Here is a 19,789-nt window from a genome sequence, read left to right as displayed (position 1 = left end):
CAGGGCTACATGAGATGACCAATTGTGTCGACCCCTTGACAGGGCTACATGAGATGACCAATTGTGTCGACCCCTTCACAGGGCTACATGAGATGACCAATTGTGTCGACCCCTTTACAGGGTTAGTGATGCAGCCTAGCGGACACAGCCAAAACCCTGGTTCGATTCCCTGCAGGGGTACAATGTGTGAAGTCCATTTCTGGTGTCCCCTGCTGTGATATTGCTGGAATATTGCTAAAAGTGGTATAAAACCCTACACACTCACTCACTGCTCCTGTACATTATCAGTGTATGAAATAAGGCCCGTCCGACCGTCTGAGACGGTCTAGATTTCTGGTAGACGGTCTAAATTTACAGCTAGCCAGTCCGATGGTCTGGTAAAATTTTTAGATGTTCCATACATCTGAGTAAATTCACCATATTTGGTCTGGTTAAATCCATTTCGGGCTGGTAACATTTTGAAGTTACCAGCTGGATTTTTGGCTTATTTCATACACTGACATTATAGATGGGGGTAGCAGAACACATGTACTGTTAACTACATCTGTGTATGACACAAAGCATGAAAGGTCAATTCACTATTCTACAGAATGATGAACTGACATTTGACGAGGGAGACTTGTTGTACATCATTGACAAGACAGACTCAAGTTGGTGGAAGGCCAAGTGTGGAGGCAAGGTTGGACTCATACCCAGCAACTATGGTCAGTTCACAAGGAACATCCACAACACACATGGACGTATTGTCCAGATACAGAACTATACGGATAACATTTTGGGTCATTGAGATATGTACTAGCTTGTGTTCATCTCAACTGGGTACCCTAATTTTCCTAAATTGTACTCACCTCACTCAAACTCAATTGGGTATTTTGACATTTTCCATTAATTTTAAAAATATAATAAAGTGTAAATGTTAGTGTTTGTTATTTATATTTGATCTGTAATATGAGAAATGATAAGAAAGCCTGCAAGTTGCCAAGTTCATGTCCTGAAATAGAACCTCTCAATATTCCTCAGTTATTTTATCTATCCCCTTAATCAAGCTAAGATTTGACATTTTTGTGTGTACGCATGTAAGATCAAAGTTAGTGGGTATTTACAAAAATTCAAGAGTACTTGTACGCAATAGACTTAATAGGAATTGAGTTTTCACATAAATATTTGCGTAATTTACGCAGATACGTATGTTATCTGTACCTCAGCAGATATCACCATAACCAATGAATAATGCTTAATTAGTGGTGTCTCTCATGTATTAATAATAAGAGGGAGCGATGCTGGGTGTGTCCACGAGTTATACTATTTCTTCTCAGGCAATGGTAGCCATGAAGTCAAACGTGAAAGGTGTCACAATTCAACTTTCGTAACATGTAAACAATTCATGGCCATTATGCCATTAGACACCACCCAGCAATAGTTCCGACACAACTGATTCTTCAAGTCTTTCGTTATATCTGTTGTTTCTTGTTTTTAAAAGCCGAAGACCCTGGTTCGATTCCCCACATGGGTACAATGTGTGAAGCCAATTTCTGGTGTTCCCAGCTGTGATATTGCTGGAATATTGCTAAAAGCGGCGTAAAACTAAACTCACTCTTGTTTGTAAAATCTTATATACTGAAGACAAACACTGGTTTACTGAATCACAGCCTAGTTATGCTACTGGCATAAAATATCATACAAGTGGGAAACACACGTCTGTCTCTTTAGGCTTGTGGATATATTTTTAACCATTTCCAATGATGAGAGCTCTTTGACTGTCATCTGGTCATTGGTGACTAGAAATCATTTTGCGTGACATTAGTAGGAAAGACAGCTCCTGGTCCTTCAAGATATTCATGTATTTCCTCCACTGTTTCCTCAGTGGAAGACAACACAGAATCTGTAGACTACCCGCTGCATGAAGCTGCCAAGCGAGGAAACATCGACTTCATGACCGAGTGTATTAGTAACAGGGTAAGTGTTCCTAATTTCATGTTTCTGTAAGTGAATTTATGATAACACTGGAAACATGCCCTATCCTCTGGCAACTCCAGTATTAAACATACAAGTTGTCTTGGTCTTAATGTTTATATGAGATTATTTTCTATGTTAGGTGTCGGTGAATGGCTTAGACAAGGCTGGATCAACTCCCCTGCACTGGGCTGCCCACGGGGATTTATCAAATTTTTAACTTACCTTACCATAGGTCTTATGCATATTACCTCAAGCTCCGCTTAAAAGAGATCAGACAGTCGTTGATTCGCCATTTCTAGAATGGCTGCCTCAAGTATCGACGAGTGTACAGGAACGGAAGTGACGTGATCTCCCCTCTCCGCGCAAGCGTGGTCTATCCAAAAATCACTTTTACTTCAAGCGTACTGTGTGTCAGACGTTTTTTGATTTCGCTAGTTCGCTACTTACTGATTCTTTCAGATATTAAAGTTCTTGTTTGTTTTCGGTATGTATGCTTTTTATATCCTATATTCTTCTCTGTGTGGGTGAAGAACATAATTAAAGCAAACTTCACTTACCTGGCTGCCTCGTGTTTCTCACTTCAGTGTGGGGTGTGTTCCCACGTCGCGAGTGTCGCTCCACTGGGCATGTTTGGTGTTTTGCATTCTCCTATGTCTTTTTCACCATAATGTTCATGCTTGGTCTTGTATTTCTTGATATTGTTGCCTAATTTGTGCTTGTTTTTCACTCTTTTTGGCTCTGTGGGGGCAGCCATCTTGGTTGTTTACTCTGCTGCCGACTGCTTGGCTTGCCCATTCTTGCTGCAGGGGTGTTTCCATTTTCTCTGCAGGGTTTTTTTTCTGTGTGTTCACATAGTTTTTACGTTTCACTTTTTTTGGTGTGTTACAGCCTTTGTGTGCATGACCCGGCAGTTTTGCTGTATCTGCAAGGTGCAGAAGTCTGCCAAGGATCCCCACCCTTGGTGTCCAGACTGCACTACTGTAGCCTGTTCTCTTGCTGAGCGCTGTCATTTTTTGTACGCCGTTATCCGTCGCCGATTTCAAGGCTTACACTGCCGCCAAGAAGAAACATTTGTCGCAGCATAAGAGGAAGATGTCTTCACCTGCTTCGTCGTTGGGCTCCAGATCTTCTCTTCTACACCGGACAGACGCTCCTCTCCTTTAACTGAACAGACGTCTACACCTGCGCCGAGTAGGCTGACACCTGGCCCCTTAGCCCGTCTGACGCGTCTGGGCGCCTTTTGTGGACTTATCTCAGCCGGGCGCCTTATCTCATCCGGTACAGAAGCTTCTAAGGACGCTCCTTTTGCCTGCAGCAGTTGAAGCACAAGCCAGCGCCGTTCCAGCGCCGAGCGCTGTCCCAACACCAACTTCTGAGTTGCCTAGTGCAGTTCCAGCGCCGACGGCCGTGGCACCTAGTTCTGATGTTGCTGGATTGGTGCGTCAACCAGCCAGCCTCCACCAACGCTGCCGTTAAGGCCAACGCGTTGTTAGACTACCGTATCCCCAGGAAGGCTCCTGTGTCTCGTTGTCGTTGTCTTCAGCGTCAGTTATTGGAAGAGCGTTCCTGACGCCAGGAAGCCGAGCGCTCCCGTCGTTCTAAGCGGTCTCACTCTAGGTCTCCTCGACAGCGCCATCGTTCTTGAAGTCCCCGGCATAGTTCTGATACTAGTCATCGCTGTCGCCGGTCTGATTCAGGTCTCGCTCTCCCAGGCGTCCCAATGATAGGGAGCGTTCAAGGTCGCCAACTTCGTGGGAAGCTACCGTCGGTCCGTTCAAAGGTCGCCTCCTTTTAAGCGCTTCGCCCAGCGGCGACCATGTTCCCCTACAGTTACCTTTAGTGCTGTTTCTCAACTGTCATCTGGCCCCGGCGCCTGCTGCTTCTGGCCAGCGGTATAATGCTACTACCGTGTCCTGGGAGGACGCTGAGGAGCACTATTTTCTCCCGATTATAATGAAGAGATGTTACAAGAGGAAGATGATGGGGGTACTTATCTCCCCTATCTGCTGTATTTGACTGGATTGCCGACAGACTGCGGATTGTCCTTCTCCCTCTTCTTCAGGCTATGGACAACCGAGAGCTAACGACTCCTCCGCCTCACCCGATGGTGGCCGATCATGGTGGCCTCTTTGGATGCCGACTTTGCTAAACTGTCTCTCAAATCTACTATTAAGGCTCTAAATTAAGCAAAGGGACTACAAGATACATAGCCTGGATTTCGCTGATGGAGGCGCGGCTCATGATGAATCCCTCAAACGTTTATCGGGTTCTCCACAGTCTTCTTACCGAGTGCAGGACTCTAAGATGTTGGCTATTGACACAGAGCTCAAGAGGATGTTGAAGCCTGTTTCGGCGTTGGCCTCTGCAACTTCGGCTGCAGCTTGGGACTTAACTGAAGATAATGCGTCGAGGACAGAGCACCTTACCACCCTGTTCCAATGGCAGGGTAAGGTGTTACATGATATACTGGCACACCTTCGGACGGCGTTGGCCATGACGACTGTTGTTCAGCGGATGGGTTTCCTTGAGCCTTGCTCTTGGCAGGAGGAGTTCAAAAGAAAGCTGTTGAGAGCCCCTTTCAAGTCCCGCTTCCTCTTTGATGACAGGATTCGAGAGGTTTATAAGGAACATGCGGAGCTTACTAATACGGAGGTGTCCCTGTCTACTTTCGAAGCTCTGAGTTCGGCCTTTTGTGGAAAATCGTCTACAAGGGGTAGAGGGAAGCGCCGTTACGTCCCAAGAAGAGACTCTGTTCGTGCAGGGCGAAGGGCGTGGCGTGGCAGGTCCGACCCGACTTTCAGCGCCGTCAGCAGGACCGTCCCGGGAGCCTCGCCGGCGCCCGGCAGGGGTAGGGGAAGCCCCCTACTCAGGTCGCTGAAGCTTGGAACCAACACGACTGGGACCTCCCACCCCAGCCGTGCCGGTTCATCCTACTCCAGTAGGCGGGAGACTGGGGATCTTCTGGCCCAATTGGACAGTCCTAGAAGATCCGTTTGTGACCAACATTCTCAGGACCGGTTACAAGCTGCCAATCGCCATGTCGCCGCCTCTGACTACTACGCCCCAGTCACGCGTGTATGCTCCAGGCCAACAGTCACTGCTAGCAGACAACATTCAGACTCTGTTAGACAAAGAAGCTATAGAGACAGTGCTAGACCCCCAACAGTCCCCGGGGTTCTACTCACCCATCTTCCTGGTTCCCAAGAAAGACTCAGCGAAGATGTGCATGATTCACAACATGGCAGTTTTCAACCACCTTTACCTTTCGGAGCCGCCTCACTTCCGGATGGTGTCCCTGGAACAGCTTCGTGCCAAGCTTTGCGCCCAGGGTCTGGCTGGCCAGCCTCGACCTTCAGGATGCCTACCTGCATGTGCCCATTTACCATCGTCACAGAAAGTACCTGAGGTTTATTTTCAATGGGTCCCACTACCAGTGGAAAGTGCTTCCGTTTGGAATTTCCACGGCGCCGTGGCTTTTTACTCGGATAACTTCACTGATCACCCGGTTTCTCCATCTCAGGGGCATCGATTCAACTCTTATATAGATGACTGTCTCATGAACCACCTCAACCCTCAGTTGCCTCGCAAACAGATGGACTTTGCCATTCGTCTCCTAGAGCAACTGGGGTGGATGATCAACTCAGACAAGTCCCACCTGGAGCCGTCCGAGGAACTGACGTTTATAGGAGGCTTGTTCCTGACTCACTGCGACCTTGTCAGGATTCCACAGGATCGCTGGAGGAAAATTGTCAGTTTCACCAGCCGAGGTCTGTCCCAGACGCTCACGCTCAGGGGGTGGCAGTCCCTCTTAGGTCTCCTCACTTCAGCCCAGGACTTGACGCTCAGAGGTCGTCTGATGCTCCGGACGTTACAGCACTTCCTCTTGCCTTACATCTAAGCACACAATCTCCTTCGAGGTTCCTTCTGCCACTGCATCTCCACGCTTACCTCCGCTGGTGGACTGTAGAGTAGAACGTCTGCGTAGGAGTCTCCTTGACAGAGTTTGTTCACGATCACGGACTTTTTGCAGACATGTCTCTTCAGGGTTGGGGTGCACACCTCAACGACCAGACCTCCTTGGGGCTGTGGTCCGACGCCGAGCTAGGCTGGCATATTAACAACTTGGAGCTCTAAGCAGTCATTCTAGCGGTTCGACACTGGGCGCCTCTGCTGCGGAACACCAGGCTCCTGATAGCGTCGGACAATTCTGCGTGTGGTGTGGTTGATTAAGCAACCAGGGAGCGACCAGGTCAAGCAGTTGTTGGAGCAGACCTTCCTGTTGGCCAGTCTCCTGGACAACAATGGCATCACAGCCAGAGCCCGGCACATCCCAGGGTGCAAGAGCGTCCTAGCAGGCGGCTCTCAAGGCCAGGCAAGCCGTTAAGCCAACAGAGTGGATGCTACATCCAGAAGCTTTCAACCTTCTATGTCACAGTCGGCCACCCTCTGATCGACCTGTTTGCGACTTGGTTCAACAAACAGCTTCCGTTATGCGTGTCTCCGATTCCAGATCCGGCGGCATGGGCAGTCGATGCCATGTCCTTGTCGTGGGAGGTCTGGGCGCATCGCCATTCCACCACCAGTTCTGCTGCCAGCAGTGATAGCAAAGATCAAGCAGACAGAGGCGATTCATCTGCTTTTGGTGGCACCTTGGTGGCCAACCAGAACCTGGTTCCCAGATCTGCGCCGTCTTGCCGAAGGAAGTCCGCAACAGTTACCAGAGTGGCCTCACCTGCTCAGGCATCCGCACAGTCCACAGCTGCATCCTGATCCGACTCGATTTCATCTGTATGGCTGGATCATCTGCAAAAGGCACTGAAGGCCAAGGGCTTCTCCGCGGGTGTAGCCAAGGTTATTGCTTGTGCTCATCATCAGTCTCCACTAGATCACTCTATGATGATAAGTGGACTTCCTTTGAAAGTTTTGTGCACAGAAGTCCAGGACCCGTTGAAAGCTTCTCCTCAGTTTATAGCAGAGTTCCTTCTTTTCCTTCAGAAGTCCCGGCGTCTCAAGGGCAACACTATCAGGACTTATTTATCGGCTCTTAACTGTGTTTTGGCGGTCAAGACGGCAAAAAGATTTCCAAGGTGCCATCTCATCGCTTGTACTCAAAGCCTTCAAGCTGGAGGACCAGAAGGCAAAGTTTAGTCCTCCTGCTTGGGACCTTAACATCGTTCTATGGCATCTGAGAGATCCACCTTACGAGCCTTTGGACACTGCTTCATTCGAGAACCTCTCCAGGAAGACAGCTTTTCTCTTGGCTTTGGCCACGGCAGCTAGAGTCAGAGAGATCCACGCTTTGGATGTCACCAGGGTGCGTTTTGAGCAGTCACTGCATGGGCTTGTTCATTTGGGACTTCTTTGGGATTTTGTGGCTAAGAACCAGCTGCCAGGACAACCGGACAGAATGTTCTCCATTCCTCCATTGTCTTCCATTTTAGGACCCCACGACGCTGAGGAACAGCTGCTTTGTCCTGTGAGGGCCCTTAAGATGTATATTGCCAAATCATCATCCAGGAGGCAGTCTTGCAAGAGACTGTTCATCCCGTTTTCCTCTGCGGCAAAAGATGAAGTTAATAGGAATACTATTGCACTCTGGCTACGTACGACCATCCTGGCTGCCTACGATGCACTAGATCTGCCTCATCCTACAGCCAATAACCCGCACGAGATTAGGGCCCTGCCGTCCACCATGGCTCTCCATAGGCACTGCACCATTCCAGCCATCATGGAGGGATGCTTCTGGAAGTCCTCTACTGTCTTCGCGAGCCACTACCTGCAGGATTTGGCCGTCGAGGATGTTGAAGGTCTGCAATCCTTTGGTGCACTGGTGGTTACCCAGCAACTCACCCGACCTACCGCCCATTAGGTAACTACTTCTCCTTACCTTCTGGTCTTAAGGATAACTTACGCCCTTGGTGTATTGTTTTCCTTAGGGTTTCCTTGGGTCACTGTCCGTTTCTTGTTCCAGGCGGTTCCTGCAACGTTCTGCCGATTCAGTTAGTTTCCTTGGTTTCCCTTGGCATGTGGTCTTGTTTTTCTTCATGGGACGGTCCTCTGGAGCCCGACACTGCCGTCCTACTGTCGAATCCATATGCATAAGACCTATGGTAAGGTAAGTTAAAAATTTATTAAAATCTAAATATTTTAGATATTTAAATACTTACTTTGCCATAGGGCGGTAACTCCCTCCCAACGCTGGATGCTCCTCCCCTCTCTGGGCTCTTCGGACCTGGTCAGTAAAAGTGATTTTTGGACAGACCACGCTTGCGCAGAGAGGGGAGATCACGTCACTTCCGTTCCTGTACACGCGTTGATACTTATGGCCAATCAATCAACGACTGTCTGATCTCTTTTAAGTGGAGCTTGAGGTAATATGCATAAAACCTATGGTAAGGTAAGTATTTAAATATCTAAAATATTTAGATTTTAATAAATTCTCCTTGTTATGTTTGTTAATGCACAAAAAACATGTAGTTCTTTCGGCCTTTTTTTTGTGCAAATTGCACAAAATGCATGTACAAATTTTACACCTTAAAGGATGATCAGTTTGTTAGGAACATAAATTTCCTCGAGTTTTGAAGATAAATTCAATCATGACTTGAAACGAGCTTGTAGTGCTTATGAAATGTAACAGACAAAACCAACCCCTCGAAAAATGTTGTTAATGCAAACAAGTGTTCCAAAATTGTTTGTGTTTGATTATGAGAAAACATGATCGATTGCTTGGTCGTTTAGTCTTTGCGACCAATCTTCAATTATTTCAATTAATCGGAACACCACTAGTGTACATGATTCTAGTGTCGGACTTGTCATTGTTTATTGATGTTATTCGATTAATGTAGGACTTAATTACAGACTATAAATGTCATTTTATGTCATGCTTGCACATGATCATTTTCTGTTTTCAACTTTGACTTAAAGCTTTGGAATAATGGTCCAACCAGTAATGATACCACTGTCTGATAAAATGGTTCTTTATCTGTTATTAGGCAGCAAGATTATTTCATTTCTGTAAAGACTATATTTTTCTTATCCTGACTCATGCTTATTTGCTTGTCTTCTTCTTCTGGCGAACCTAGTGGAACACTTGTATCTCCCAATTGAAGTTCCTTCAATAAAAATCACTCATTAGTACTCACCACGAGTTACCTCCCTTCTGCAAGCTGCGGGAGCAGTAGCCACCCAAGCCCATGTGCCTCACTCTCTCCTTCTTAGCCCAGTGAGGCTGGGCGTGAGAGCCCTGTGTCTCCCAACACACTATATCCTTTATTTATATTTAGTTAGTTCCTCTTATCGTTAGTATAGAGGTATTACTAATATATTTATTCAATTTGCATTGATTATTAATTGTGTTTCTGCTGTTTATTCAGCCGCGTGATTGTTCAGTAGGCTACATTAATGAAAATTTGCACAGATTGTAAACTCGTTATTCTGATACCGATCCACATTTAAAATGCCCTAGTTGCATTACTCCATGTTCCTTTGATTCTCGTTGTAAATTGTGTATCAATTTACCAATCTCTACCTTTGACAAATATTTATGTTCCGTTTATAGGCGGAAGGCAGATAAATCTAAGTAAACAGATTTCAAACATGGCTAATAGATCGCAAATTAATGTTCCTTGTCAACTGTTGATTGAGGACCGCCACCGGCTGGTGGCATGCCTGAGTTTCCCTCGGCGGATATAAGCGTGGGGCCTTGATCCGCTATGTCCAAGAAGCGACCTGCATCTCAAGAGCTGCCGTCTTCTCAGTCCAAGTCGAGGAAACCAGCCGTATCATCTCGTACACTGCGTACACCAAGATCTACACCTTCATCTAAAGGGAAGTCAACAAAATCTAATAATTTTGCCTCTGATATCTTACCAGTTACAGAATTAGCATTATATGATGATGATATGCCAATTATCATTCAGAAGTTAAGTCACAAGAAGCGGCCCGTTTCTGCGACTGTCACCTCAAGCGCCAGATGAACACACAACCCGGACATGCCGACACTATCACCAGAAATTTTATCTGAGGGTCCGTCACCTCTGCAGAGAGACATCCCTCATCAAAACAGACCGCTTCAGGCGACTTGATCAACCAGATAATCAGGGTGATGGAAGATGCGCTCACGGCTTACAGAGGCCTCAGAGCCCGCGGGCCTCAGAGCCCACCCCATATTAAGTCATACAGGGCCTCAGAGCCCGCCTTGGCTTCAGCGTAGGGCCTCTGAGCCCATAGGCAGCGCCTCAGCGAAGGGCAACCCTGCCGGAGGTGAGCTCTTTGCATAAGGTATCCCAGGCGCCTCCAGCGAAGAGCTAGAGCCTCACCTTTTGCAAGAGGCTTGGGAGAAGGGCTTCGCCGAGCACGCACCTTGTCATGCATGCGAAGAAGGCGTTAAGCAAAGCAAGCGCTCATATGTCGGATCGGACACTGACTCCAGACATTAGCGTGGGGCCAGAAAGGCTAAGTGGTTCTACATCGCCTAGAAGGCGTTGGCGTAGCCCTCAGCGTTCGAGAAGTCCAGAAGCGTCTGCGAAGCCATCACCGTTCCGCGAAGCCCACAGTCTCCAGAAGGATGTCTTCTCCAAGGTCTACATACACTAGCCACTTTCGTCAGTCCGTTCTCCTCAGTCCTCACATAGATCTTCTTACAGATCGAGGACTCCGACATCTGACCATCGTCAGAGGAGGGGCGATGGTATCATTTTCTCAGAGGCTGAGATAAGGTATTGGATGGTAAACGAATTACAACTGGCCTCCCCTTCTAAGAACGAGGATGCAGCCCAAACTTACCTGATGAAAGATGATGATGTAGATCATATCACCGTGCCTCCTATGGATCCTATCGCAGCCGTTCCTGCTAAACTGGATACAGCCTACTCCAAATCTACTAAAACCCATCCTACCCATTTACCGTTCTTCAATGCCAAGAGTTTTTATGGACATAATATGGAGCCCTTTTTCAAGACTCAGGAGATTGATGAAAACTTTAAACTTATCAGTGATTCCAAGTCCAGAAGTTATAGGGTGAGGCGATCACAAGATGGCCCAGTTAGATACCATTTCCAGAAGGATGTTCTTCGGACTTAATAGATCTAGGACTATTAACGAGACTCTCATCACTAAGTTCAAGAACTCTACGGATGAGGAGGACAGGATGATCTATTCAGCTCTACTTATGCAGAGAAAAGATCAACAATTCCTTACAGACCATCTTTCAGCACTTACTGAAACTACTACCATGACACGTCGGCAAGGATTACTAGCCTCCTGCTCTTGGAATAAACAATTCACAGAGCCCCTGTACACAGCTCCATGGTCTTCACCTTTACTGTTTGGTGGCAACATTAACAAGGTTTCCAAGGAAGTATCTAAAGATTCTAGAGAAGTACTCATGATTAGATCGATGGATACGTTAGCGAGCGTCTTTAAACAATCAGCACAGAGGTACTTTCGGGTAAGTCTAAGTTTTCAGGGCTACAGAGAGCGCGGGATAAGAAATTAGCGGCCGCTAATAATCCCAAGGATTCTTTTAAATTAAGCCCGTACAACAAGTTCAGAGGAGGATCAGCTAGAGGCAGATCATCCAGAGGTGCCGATGGATTTAAGCGATGAAAGTCAGGTTGAGCGACTGGAGTCTTCCACCCCAGTCGTCCCAGTACAACCTTCTCAAGTGGGTGGGCGTCTACAACTACACTGGGAAAACTGGGGAATACTTCAAGATCCGTATGTATCCAACATCCTTCGAGTGCGGATATCGTCTACAACTCAAGGCCAAGCCACGTTAACAGTCAACCCACCAGGGTTCAAGCGTTCATCTGGCACAACTACCGATGTTAAGAGAAACAGTTCAGTCTCTACTAAACAAACAGGCCTTAGAAGTTCTCGATCAGCGAAACATCATACCAGGTTTCTACTCCCCAGTTTTCCTAGTGCGAAAAAAGAATTCCAAAGAGAAGTATCGTCTCATTTACAACATGAGCACATTCAACAGAGAATTTCTATGCAAACCACCAGCGTTTCGCATGATACATTTACCTCAACTCCGTCATCTGATTCGTCCACTAGATTACATGGTAAGTATAGATCTGCAGGGCGCATACCTACACATTCGATTCATCCCAGTTCAAGGAAATATCTGAGGTTTATGCTAGGCGGCATACACTACCAATGGAAAGTACTTCCCTTGAATCACTTGACCCCATGGGTATTCACAAGAGTAACCAAGCCTATTGTCTCATACCTACATCGTCAAGGACTGCGGAATGCATTTTACCTGAGGCGGCGGTATACAGGTGGATCTAGATCCACAGCGTCTCAGACTACAGCTGAACTTTACAATCAAGCTACTAGCGCCCAGTTAGGCTGGTTAAAAATCTACTCAAGTCGGACCTAGAGCCCGCGCCCAGGATCTGCAGTTTCTAGGTATCACGATTCCTTACAGCTCAGAATCGTATGGTAGTCCCGGAGGACAGATGGATCAAGATACAACAACTGATCCCCAAGCCCTACTCTCTCCGTTACCACTCGACAGTGGCAGAGTCTACTGGGACTACTCACATCAGCTCAAGACTTGACACTCAGAGGCAAGCTTCAATTGCGTCCATTACAAGTCCTCATCAATGCCCATCTCGAGGACCCTCTACGTTCAGTCTACCAGATTACGTCAAACCACATCTACTCTGGTGGACCAAGAGATTGAATGTTTGCGCGAAGCGTCTCCTTAGTAGAGCGGAATCGAAAACACATCTCGTGGGGCGTCACTAAAAGGTTGGGGAGCCCACCTTACCCGGCAGGACAGCGTCAGGCCTATGGAGCATTCAAGAGAGCTTATGTCACATAAATCTGCTAGAGATGCAAGCAGTCATAAGCGCCATAGGTCACTGGAGCAACCTGTTACAGAGCGGCTCAGTTAATGATTCACACAGACAACTCAACAGTGGCGTTTTATGTGAACAAACAAGGGTCAACAAGATCACTGAATCTACTCACTTTCGATGTTTCAGACTGTTGAATTAGTCGACAGTCTAAACATGCACGTATCAAAGCCTGCCACATTCCAGGAGCAAAGAATGTGTTAGCAGGCGGCTCTCTCGGCCCGCACCAACCGTCGCCCGACAGAATGGATGCTCCACACAGAGATATTCAATCAGATAATCATGGAAATAGGATCTCCTCTGATAGACCTATTTGCCACCCGATTCAACAATCAACTGACAACCTTACATATCGCCAGTGCCAGATCCATTAGCCTGGGCAGCGGGCGCACTAAGCATATCGTGGGAGGGACTAAGCGGCGTCGGCTTTCCGCCTCCTGCGTTAATCCCACAAGTCTTGCTAAAAATCAGTCAAGCGAAGAGCCTCGATCTCATTTTGGTCTGCATTACTGGCCAGCGAGAGCGTGGTTTCCAGACCTCATACTAGGAATCGGAAAACCAGTACTTCAGCTCCCACTACGGCTCAATCTACTGATACATCCGCACACCAAACAAGTGCACAAAACACCAGAAGCATTCCGACTTCACGTGTGGATTGTATCAAGGCATGTTTGAATAAGAGAGGTTATTCCACCAGAAGGCGGTCAAGCTTGCACTCGTAACTCTACTGTAACGTGGCAATGCGATGACAAATGGCTCAGATTTGTCAATTATGCTGCTAAGAAAGGATTTTCAGCCAGATTTGCTACACATCCTCAAGTGGCAGATTTCTTATGTTTCCTCGTCAAACTAAGAATCTAAAAGGATCTACACTGTCCACTTATCTTGCAGCCATAAGTTCAGTCATAACTATGAGAGCGGGCGTCAAATTGACTAAAACACTGGAGTTACTTTCGCTTTGTTACGTGCCTTTCGATTGGAAGACCAGAAGCGGAAGTTTCAAAGCCCAGCCTGGGATCTAAATGTTGTACTTCAACACCTCACAAGTGAGGCTTCACGAGCCATTGTTATCTCGTCATTTCAATCATTGACCCACAAAACCTTATTCCTGCTAGCGTTAACCACTGCGCCAGGATGTCTGAAATTCAGCTTTGGATTACGAGAGAACACGATTTGATGATATTCATAACATGGCTCATCTGGGACTTCGCTGGGATTTTATAGCGAAAAATCAACTACCAGGTCAACCAGACAGGTTGTTCCATGTCCCAGCTCTCTCATCCATACTTGGACCGCGGGATCGATGGACTTATCACTTTGCCCTGTGCGTGCACTGAAAATATATCTCCAAAGATCCAAGCAAAGTGAGGGAAATTCAAAGATTGTTTATCCCTATATCTACCGCCTCACAGACAGAAGTGTAAGCGCACTACCATTTCTATCTGGATCCGAACTGTCATACTAAGAGCCTACAAGGCAGCTGGACTGGACCCTCCAAGTGCTGCTAATCCTCACGAAATTAGAGCACTAGCTTCAACTTTGGCTTTACATGGAAATTGCTCATTGAATACCATTATGGAGGGATGTTTTTGGAGATCCGATATGGTGTTTGCCAACCACTATCTGAGAGATATCACCACCTAGGACGTCTCAGGTATCCATCATTTCGGTCCCATGGTCCTCGCTCAACAGTTGACAGTTCGGAGAAGATAAGTCTATCTTGTTGATTTTATACTTATCTGATAACAGTACTAATAGCTACATGCTATCTATATATATTTGCTTAAGTTGAAATATTATCTTAAGCTCAGTACTATGATTCTATATCATAATATATATATACCTACAACTCTTACGAGTTTCTACTATTATATATATGTTCAGCTTAAGGTTCTATCCTTAAGCTCGGTCATATGTTCATTTCATAACATGTATTAGTATCAAACTCTCAGTAGTTGGTTACTATTATACAGCTTAAGTTATCATTATACCTTAAGCACAATTATGTTATAGCTTATATATATCCATATTGTAAGCTTACTACTTTGGTTCTTATAAAAGTATTCATTATAAACTATCAACAGTTTATACTATCACATTAATGGCTTTAAGCTTAATTAATGTTCTATATACTTTATTATATTCAGTAAATTGTAATAACCTTCTTTAAAAGGCAGCTGTTAAATTAACAGCAGGAATTCAGTTCAGTGCCTTCATGAAGTTCCCATAGGGTTTTACAATCATCTCAGTTCAAATCACTAATTAGTTAAAATCCAAAGTATATATAATCCCACCTCCTAATCCGTTAGGATTCTACAAACAAATAAGCATGAGTCAGGATAAGAAAAATATGAAATTTTTAGAGTAAAATTAATATTTTTATACTTATCCTGACTCATGAGGTAAGCTCCTCCCGTCCTCCCCACTTAACACTTTGGATTTCTCGGGAAAAATAAAGTGTTGGGCTCAAAACAAAAAAGGAGAGAGTGAGGCACATGGGCTTGGGTGGCGCCCTCGTTCCCGCGCTTGCAGAAGGGAGGTAACTCGTGGTGAGTACTAATGAGTGATTTTGTATTGAAGGGAACTTCAATTGGGAGATACAAGTGTTCCACTAGGTTCGCCAGAAGAAGAAGACAAGCAAATAAGCATGAGTCAGGATAAGTATAAAAATATTAATTTTACTCTAAAAATTTCATTTTCATAACAACAGACAGTATATCAAACCGTATTCCTATGTTGGCTGGACCGTGAAGGTCCGGGTTAAAATATTGATCTTCAGTAAACCATGCTTGTCGTAAGAGGCGACTAACGGGATCGGGTGGTCAGGCTCGTTGACTTGGTTGACACGTCATCGGTTCCCAATTGCACAGATCGATGGTCATGGTGTTGATCACTGGATTGTCTGGTCCAGACTCGCTTATTTACAGACTGCCGCCATATAGCTGGAATATTGCTGAGTGTGGCGTAAAACTAAACTCACTCACTCACTCACTCCTCTGTTGGCTGGGGTCACATGGCCACACTTTTGTGCATCATACAATATTGATCTGTCAGCTTGGGGCACACAACCACACAGAGGGTACATCAAGCTATATTATATAGAAACATTGATGTGCGTTTTTGTTCAGAACAAGCTGGGAGACACTCCACTTCATTCTGCAGCCTGGAAGAACCACTCAGAAGCTGTCAAGATGTTGTTAAATAAAGGTAGGGAATTACCTGTCAAGATGTTGTTAGCTAAATGTAGGGAAAGATAGTCCAGACGTTGTTAGTTAAGAGAAGTTAATAAACTGTAGAGATGTTGTTTACGAAGGTAGGGAATCTCCTGTCAATATGTTGTCTGATACAAAAGTAGGGAATCTCCTGTCAAGATGTTGTCTGATACAGAAGTAGGGAATCTCCTTTCAAGATGTTGTCTGATACAAAAGTAGGGAATCTCCTTTCAAGATGTTGTCTGATACAAAAGTAGGGAATCTCCTTTCAAGATGTTGTCTGATACAAAGTAGGGAATCTCCTTTCAAGATGTTGTCTGATACAAAAGTAGGGAATCTCCTGTCAAGATGTTGTCTGATACAAAACCAGGGAATCTCCTGTCAAGATGTTGTCTGATACAAAAGTAGGGAATCTCCTTTCAAGATGTTGTCTGATACAAAAGTAGGGAATCTCCTGTCAAGATGTTGTCTGATACAAAAGTAGGGAATCTCCTGTCAAGATGTTGTCTGATACAGAAGTAGGGAATCTCCTGTCAAGATGTTGTCTGATACAAAAGTAGGGAATCTCCTGTCAAGATGTTGTCTGATACAGAAGTAGGGAATCTCCTGTCAAGATGTTGTCTGATACAGAAGTAGGGATCTCCTTTCAAGATGTTGTCTGATACAGAAGTAGGGAATATGCTGTCAGCATATGTTTGGGATATAAACTGTCCATATATCGTTATAAAGAGAATTAGCTGTCCAGACATGAAGGAATATATTGTCAATATGTTATGTCCTGAGCTGAATTGTCAAGGTGGTTTTAGATATGAAAGTAGGGAGTATTGTTAAGATGTCTGATAGAGATAGTCGATATCATATTTCGTTCTACACATTGTGGTTACTGTCAATGTTTCCCAATAAATGGAGCAGTCGTTACATTTCACTCATTATCAACATAAGTCCTGCATTGTAGTATACTTACCTCATCCACCCTGCCAGTTGACTTCCATTGGTTGTTGATGTAGGTGCTAGGGCGAACGTCACCAACAACGAGAAGAAGCTACCATTAGACCTTGCGAAGGACCCTGCAACAGCAGCAGCGTTAAAAGAAGCAAGTGAGTTCATGTTTCCTTTCCGTCATATGTATGCATGCTCCAAGAAAATTGTTTGTGTGATGTTAAGTTAAACAAAGTTTAGCGTCATATTCCAGATTATTGCACATATAGCACTTTGTGTGTCTTGAGTGTGTGTGCATGCATGCGTGTGTGGTGTGTGTGTCTTGTTTGTGTGTGTTTGTATCTTATCCAGTTGCGTTCTACTATCCCACTGACTGTTCATGGATGCCTCTGTGAGACACATTGTGGTGGCTCAGTGTCACCCCTAGATGCTGAGTGCCATCCAGGGTTACAACATAAAAAATTTGTTGGTATGGTACAACATTACCAGACCAGGGAGGGGGTCCAGTGCCCACCAGTCCTTGTGTTAACCCTAGACACTGATTGCCATCCAGGGTTACAACAACAAACTCTGTTGGTATGGTACAACATTACCAGACCAGGGAGGGGGTCCAGTACCCACCAGTCCTTGTGTTTACCCCTAGACACTGAGTGTCATCCAGGGTTACAACAACAAACTCTGTTGGTATGGTACAACATTACCAGACCAGGGAGGGGGTCCAGTACCCACCAGTCCTTGTGTTTACCCTAGACACTGAGTGTCATCCAGGGTTACAACAACAAACTCTGTTGGTATGGTACAACATTACCAGACCAGGGAGGGGGTCCAGTGCCCACCAGTCCTTGTGTTAACCCTAGACACTGAGTGCCATCCAGGGTTACAACAACAAACTGTGTTGGTATGGCACAACATTACCAGACCAGGGAGGGGGTCCAGTGCCCACCAGTCCTTGTGTTAACCCTAGACACTGAGTGACATCCAGGGTTACAACAACAAACTCTGTTGGTATGGTACAACATTACCAGGCCTGGGAGGGGGCTCAGTGCCCACCAGTCCTTGTGTTACTCCTAGACACTGATTGCCATCCAGGGTTACAACAACAAACTCTGTTGGTATGGTACAACATTACCAGGCCTGGGAGGGGGCTCAGTGCCCACCAGTCCTTGTGTTACTCCTAGACACTGAGTGCCATCCAGGGTTACAACAACAAACTCTGTTGGTATGGTACAACATTACCAGGGTTACAACAACCAGACCAGGGAGGGGGTCCAGTGCCCAACAGTCCTTGTGTTACCCCTAGACACTGAGTGCCATCCAGGGTTACAACAACAAACTGTGTTGGTATGGTACAACATTACCAGACCAGGGAGGGGGTCCAGTGCCCACCAGTCCTTGTGTTACCCCTAGACACGGGGTTTCATCCAGGGTTACAACAACAAACTCTGTTGGTATGGTACAACATTACCAGACCAGGGAGGGGGCTCAGTGCCCACCAGTCCTTGTGTTACTCCTAGACACTGAGTGTCGTCCAGGGTTACAACAACAAACTCTGTTGGTATGGTACAACATTACCAGACCAGGGAGGGGGTCCAGTGCTTATGTGCAGGTTAAGATGGAATACCTACCGGAGAGTGGGATGGGTTCAACTCCACTACACCAGTGTTTCAGTGATGTCCAGTGTGAGAGGACAGGCCGAAATGTAGGTCGTAGATATGTACTGCCTTGGTGAAACCTACAAGCATGGATGAAACAGGCAGGCCAAACAGCACAGTCAGAGTGAATCCTTGTTTCTGCCATGTCACATCAATGCATATAGGCTAAGCAGGTGCTCCCCAGGTACAGTGGTCTGTGTTTGTGAAGAAGTGCTACCAGATAGTGATACTGTTTAGCAGCCATGAAATACGTGAAGATGATGATGATGATGATGATGAAGTTGTCTGTACATTGTTGTTGATGTTGCAGTGGGATCAACATCATCTCGCTACCTCGAGGACTATGGTGACGAGGAGGATTCAGACTGAAGAAGACAGGTGTGTCATGTGACCAGGTTGAGGAGGTGCAGTTAGTCATGTGACCAGGTTGAGGGGGTGATGTGTGTCATGTGACCAATCATATCATTGTACATGGACAGTCATGAGTGCATTTCCTTCAAAGCAGGTTACTGTTATTGACATGTTTTTGTTATGTTTGTGCTCCAGTATCAGTTTGAGTGGGTCATGGGAATTGTGGGGACGAGTTGAGGGGTAAGAAGACTGGGTTGGGGATGAACATGAGGGGAGAGAGGCAGGGATGATGCCATGAGACTGGGTGGTCCTGAGCTGAAAGTGGGTGGAAGGGGTGTGGGTAGGGAATGGGATAGTTTGAGTGTGACTTACGATAGGGAAGAGCTTGTTTCTTTGACAATATGGTTCATCTCTGGTGGCCCCCGCCATGATGTTGCTGGAATATTGCTAAAAGCGGCGTAAAACTCAAGTCAGTCACAATATGCTGGAATATTGCTAAAAGCGGCGTAAAACTCAGTCAGTCAGTCACAATATGGTTCATTATCACGTCAGACAAACATCTGTATAAAACTTCTAACTGTAATGGATTCAGTATCTTGTGGTGTTCAGATTCGATGAAGTGCTGCATGATTGTGAAGTTTATTGGTTGTCAACATGGGTACAATCAGGCGTGGTTACAGTGACAGTACAAAACATCACCTCCTGGTGGTACCTACACTGGACAATGGATCCACAGTAGGACAACTCCTTGACAACTCTTGCTACTTTGTACACCTGATTGTATACCCTGTACATTTTCATTCCCAACTGG

General features: G+C 45.8%; 1 protein-coding gene across 1 annotated transcript in view; it reads left to right on the top strand.

The window, feature by feature from the left end:
* The window catches only part of LOC124253332 (osteoclast-stimulating factor 1-like), a 29,894-nt gene extending 10,452 nt beyond the window's left edge, over positions 1-19,442 (top strand). Inside the window, exons 3-8 of the mRNA XM_046687083.1 lie at positions 590-704; positions 1,865-1,956; positions 2,096-2,156; positions 15,894-16,031; positions 17,044-17,133; positions 18,938-19,442. Of these exons, the coding sequence (XP_046543039.1) occupies positions 590-704; positions 1,865-1,956; positions 2,096-2,156; positions 15,894-16,031; positions 17,044-17,133; positions 18,938-18,996 (555 nt within the window). The 3' untranslated portion in view covers positions 18,997-19,442. The remainder of the gene's footprint in view (positions 1-589; positions 705-1,864; positions 1,957-2,095; positions 2,157-15,893; positions 16,032-17,043; positions 17,134-18,937) is intronic.
* Positions 19,443-19,789: the final 347 nt, after the last annotated feature.

The sequence above is a fragment of the Haliotis rubra genome, unplaced genomic scaffold, assembly GCF_003918875.1.
Source record: "Haliotis rubra isolate DU_JTF1 unplaced genomic scaffold, ASM391887v1 Scf54, whole genome shotgun sequence".
Classification (NCBI taxonomy): Eukaryota; Metazoa; Mollusca; class Gastropoda; order Lepetellida; family Haliotidae; genus Haliotis; species Haliotis rubra.
This window is presented reverse-complemented; position numbering and strand designations above follow the sequence as displayed.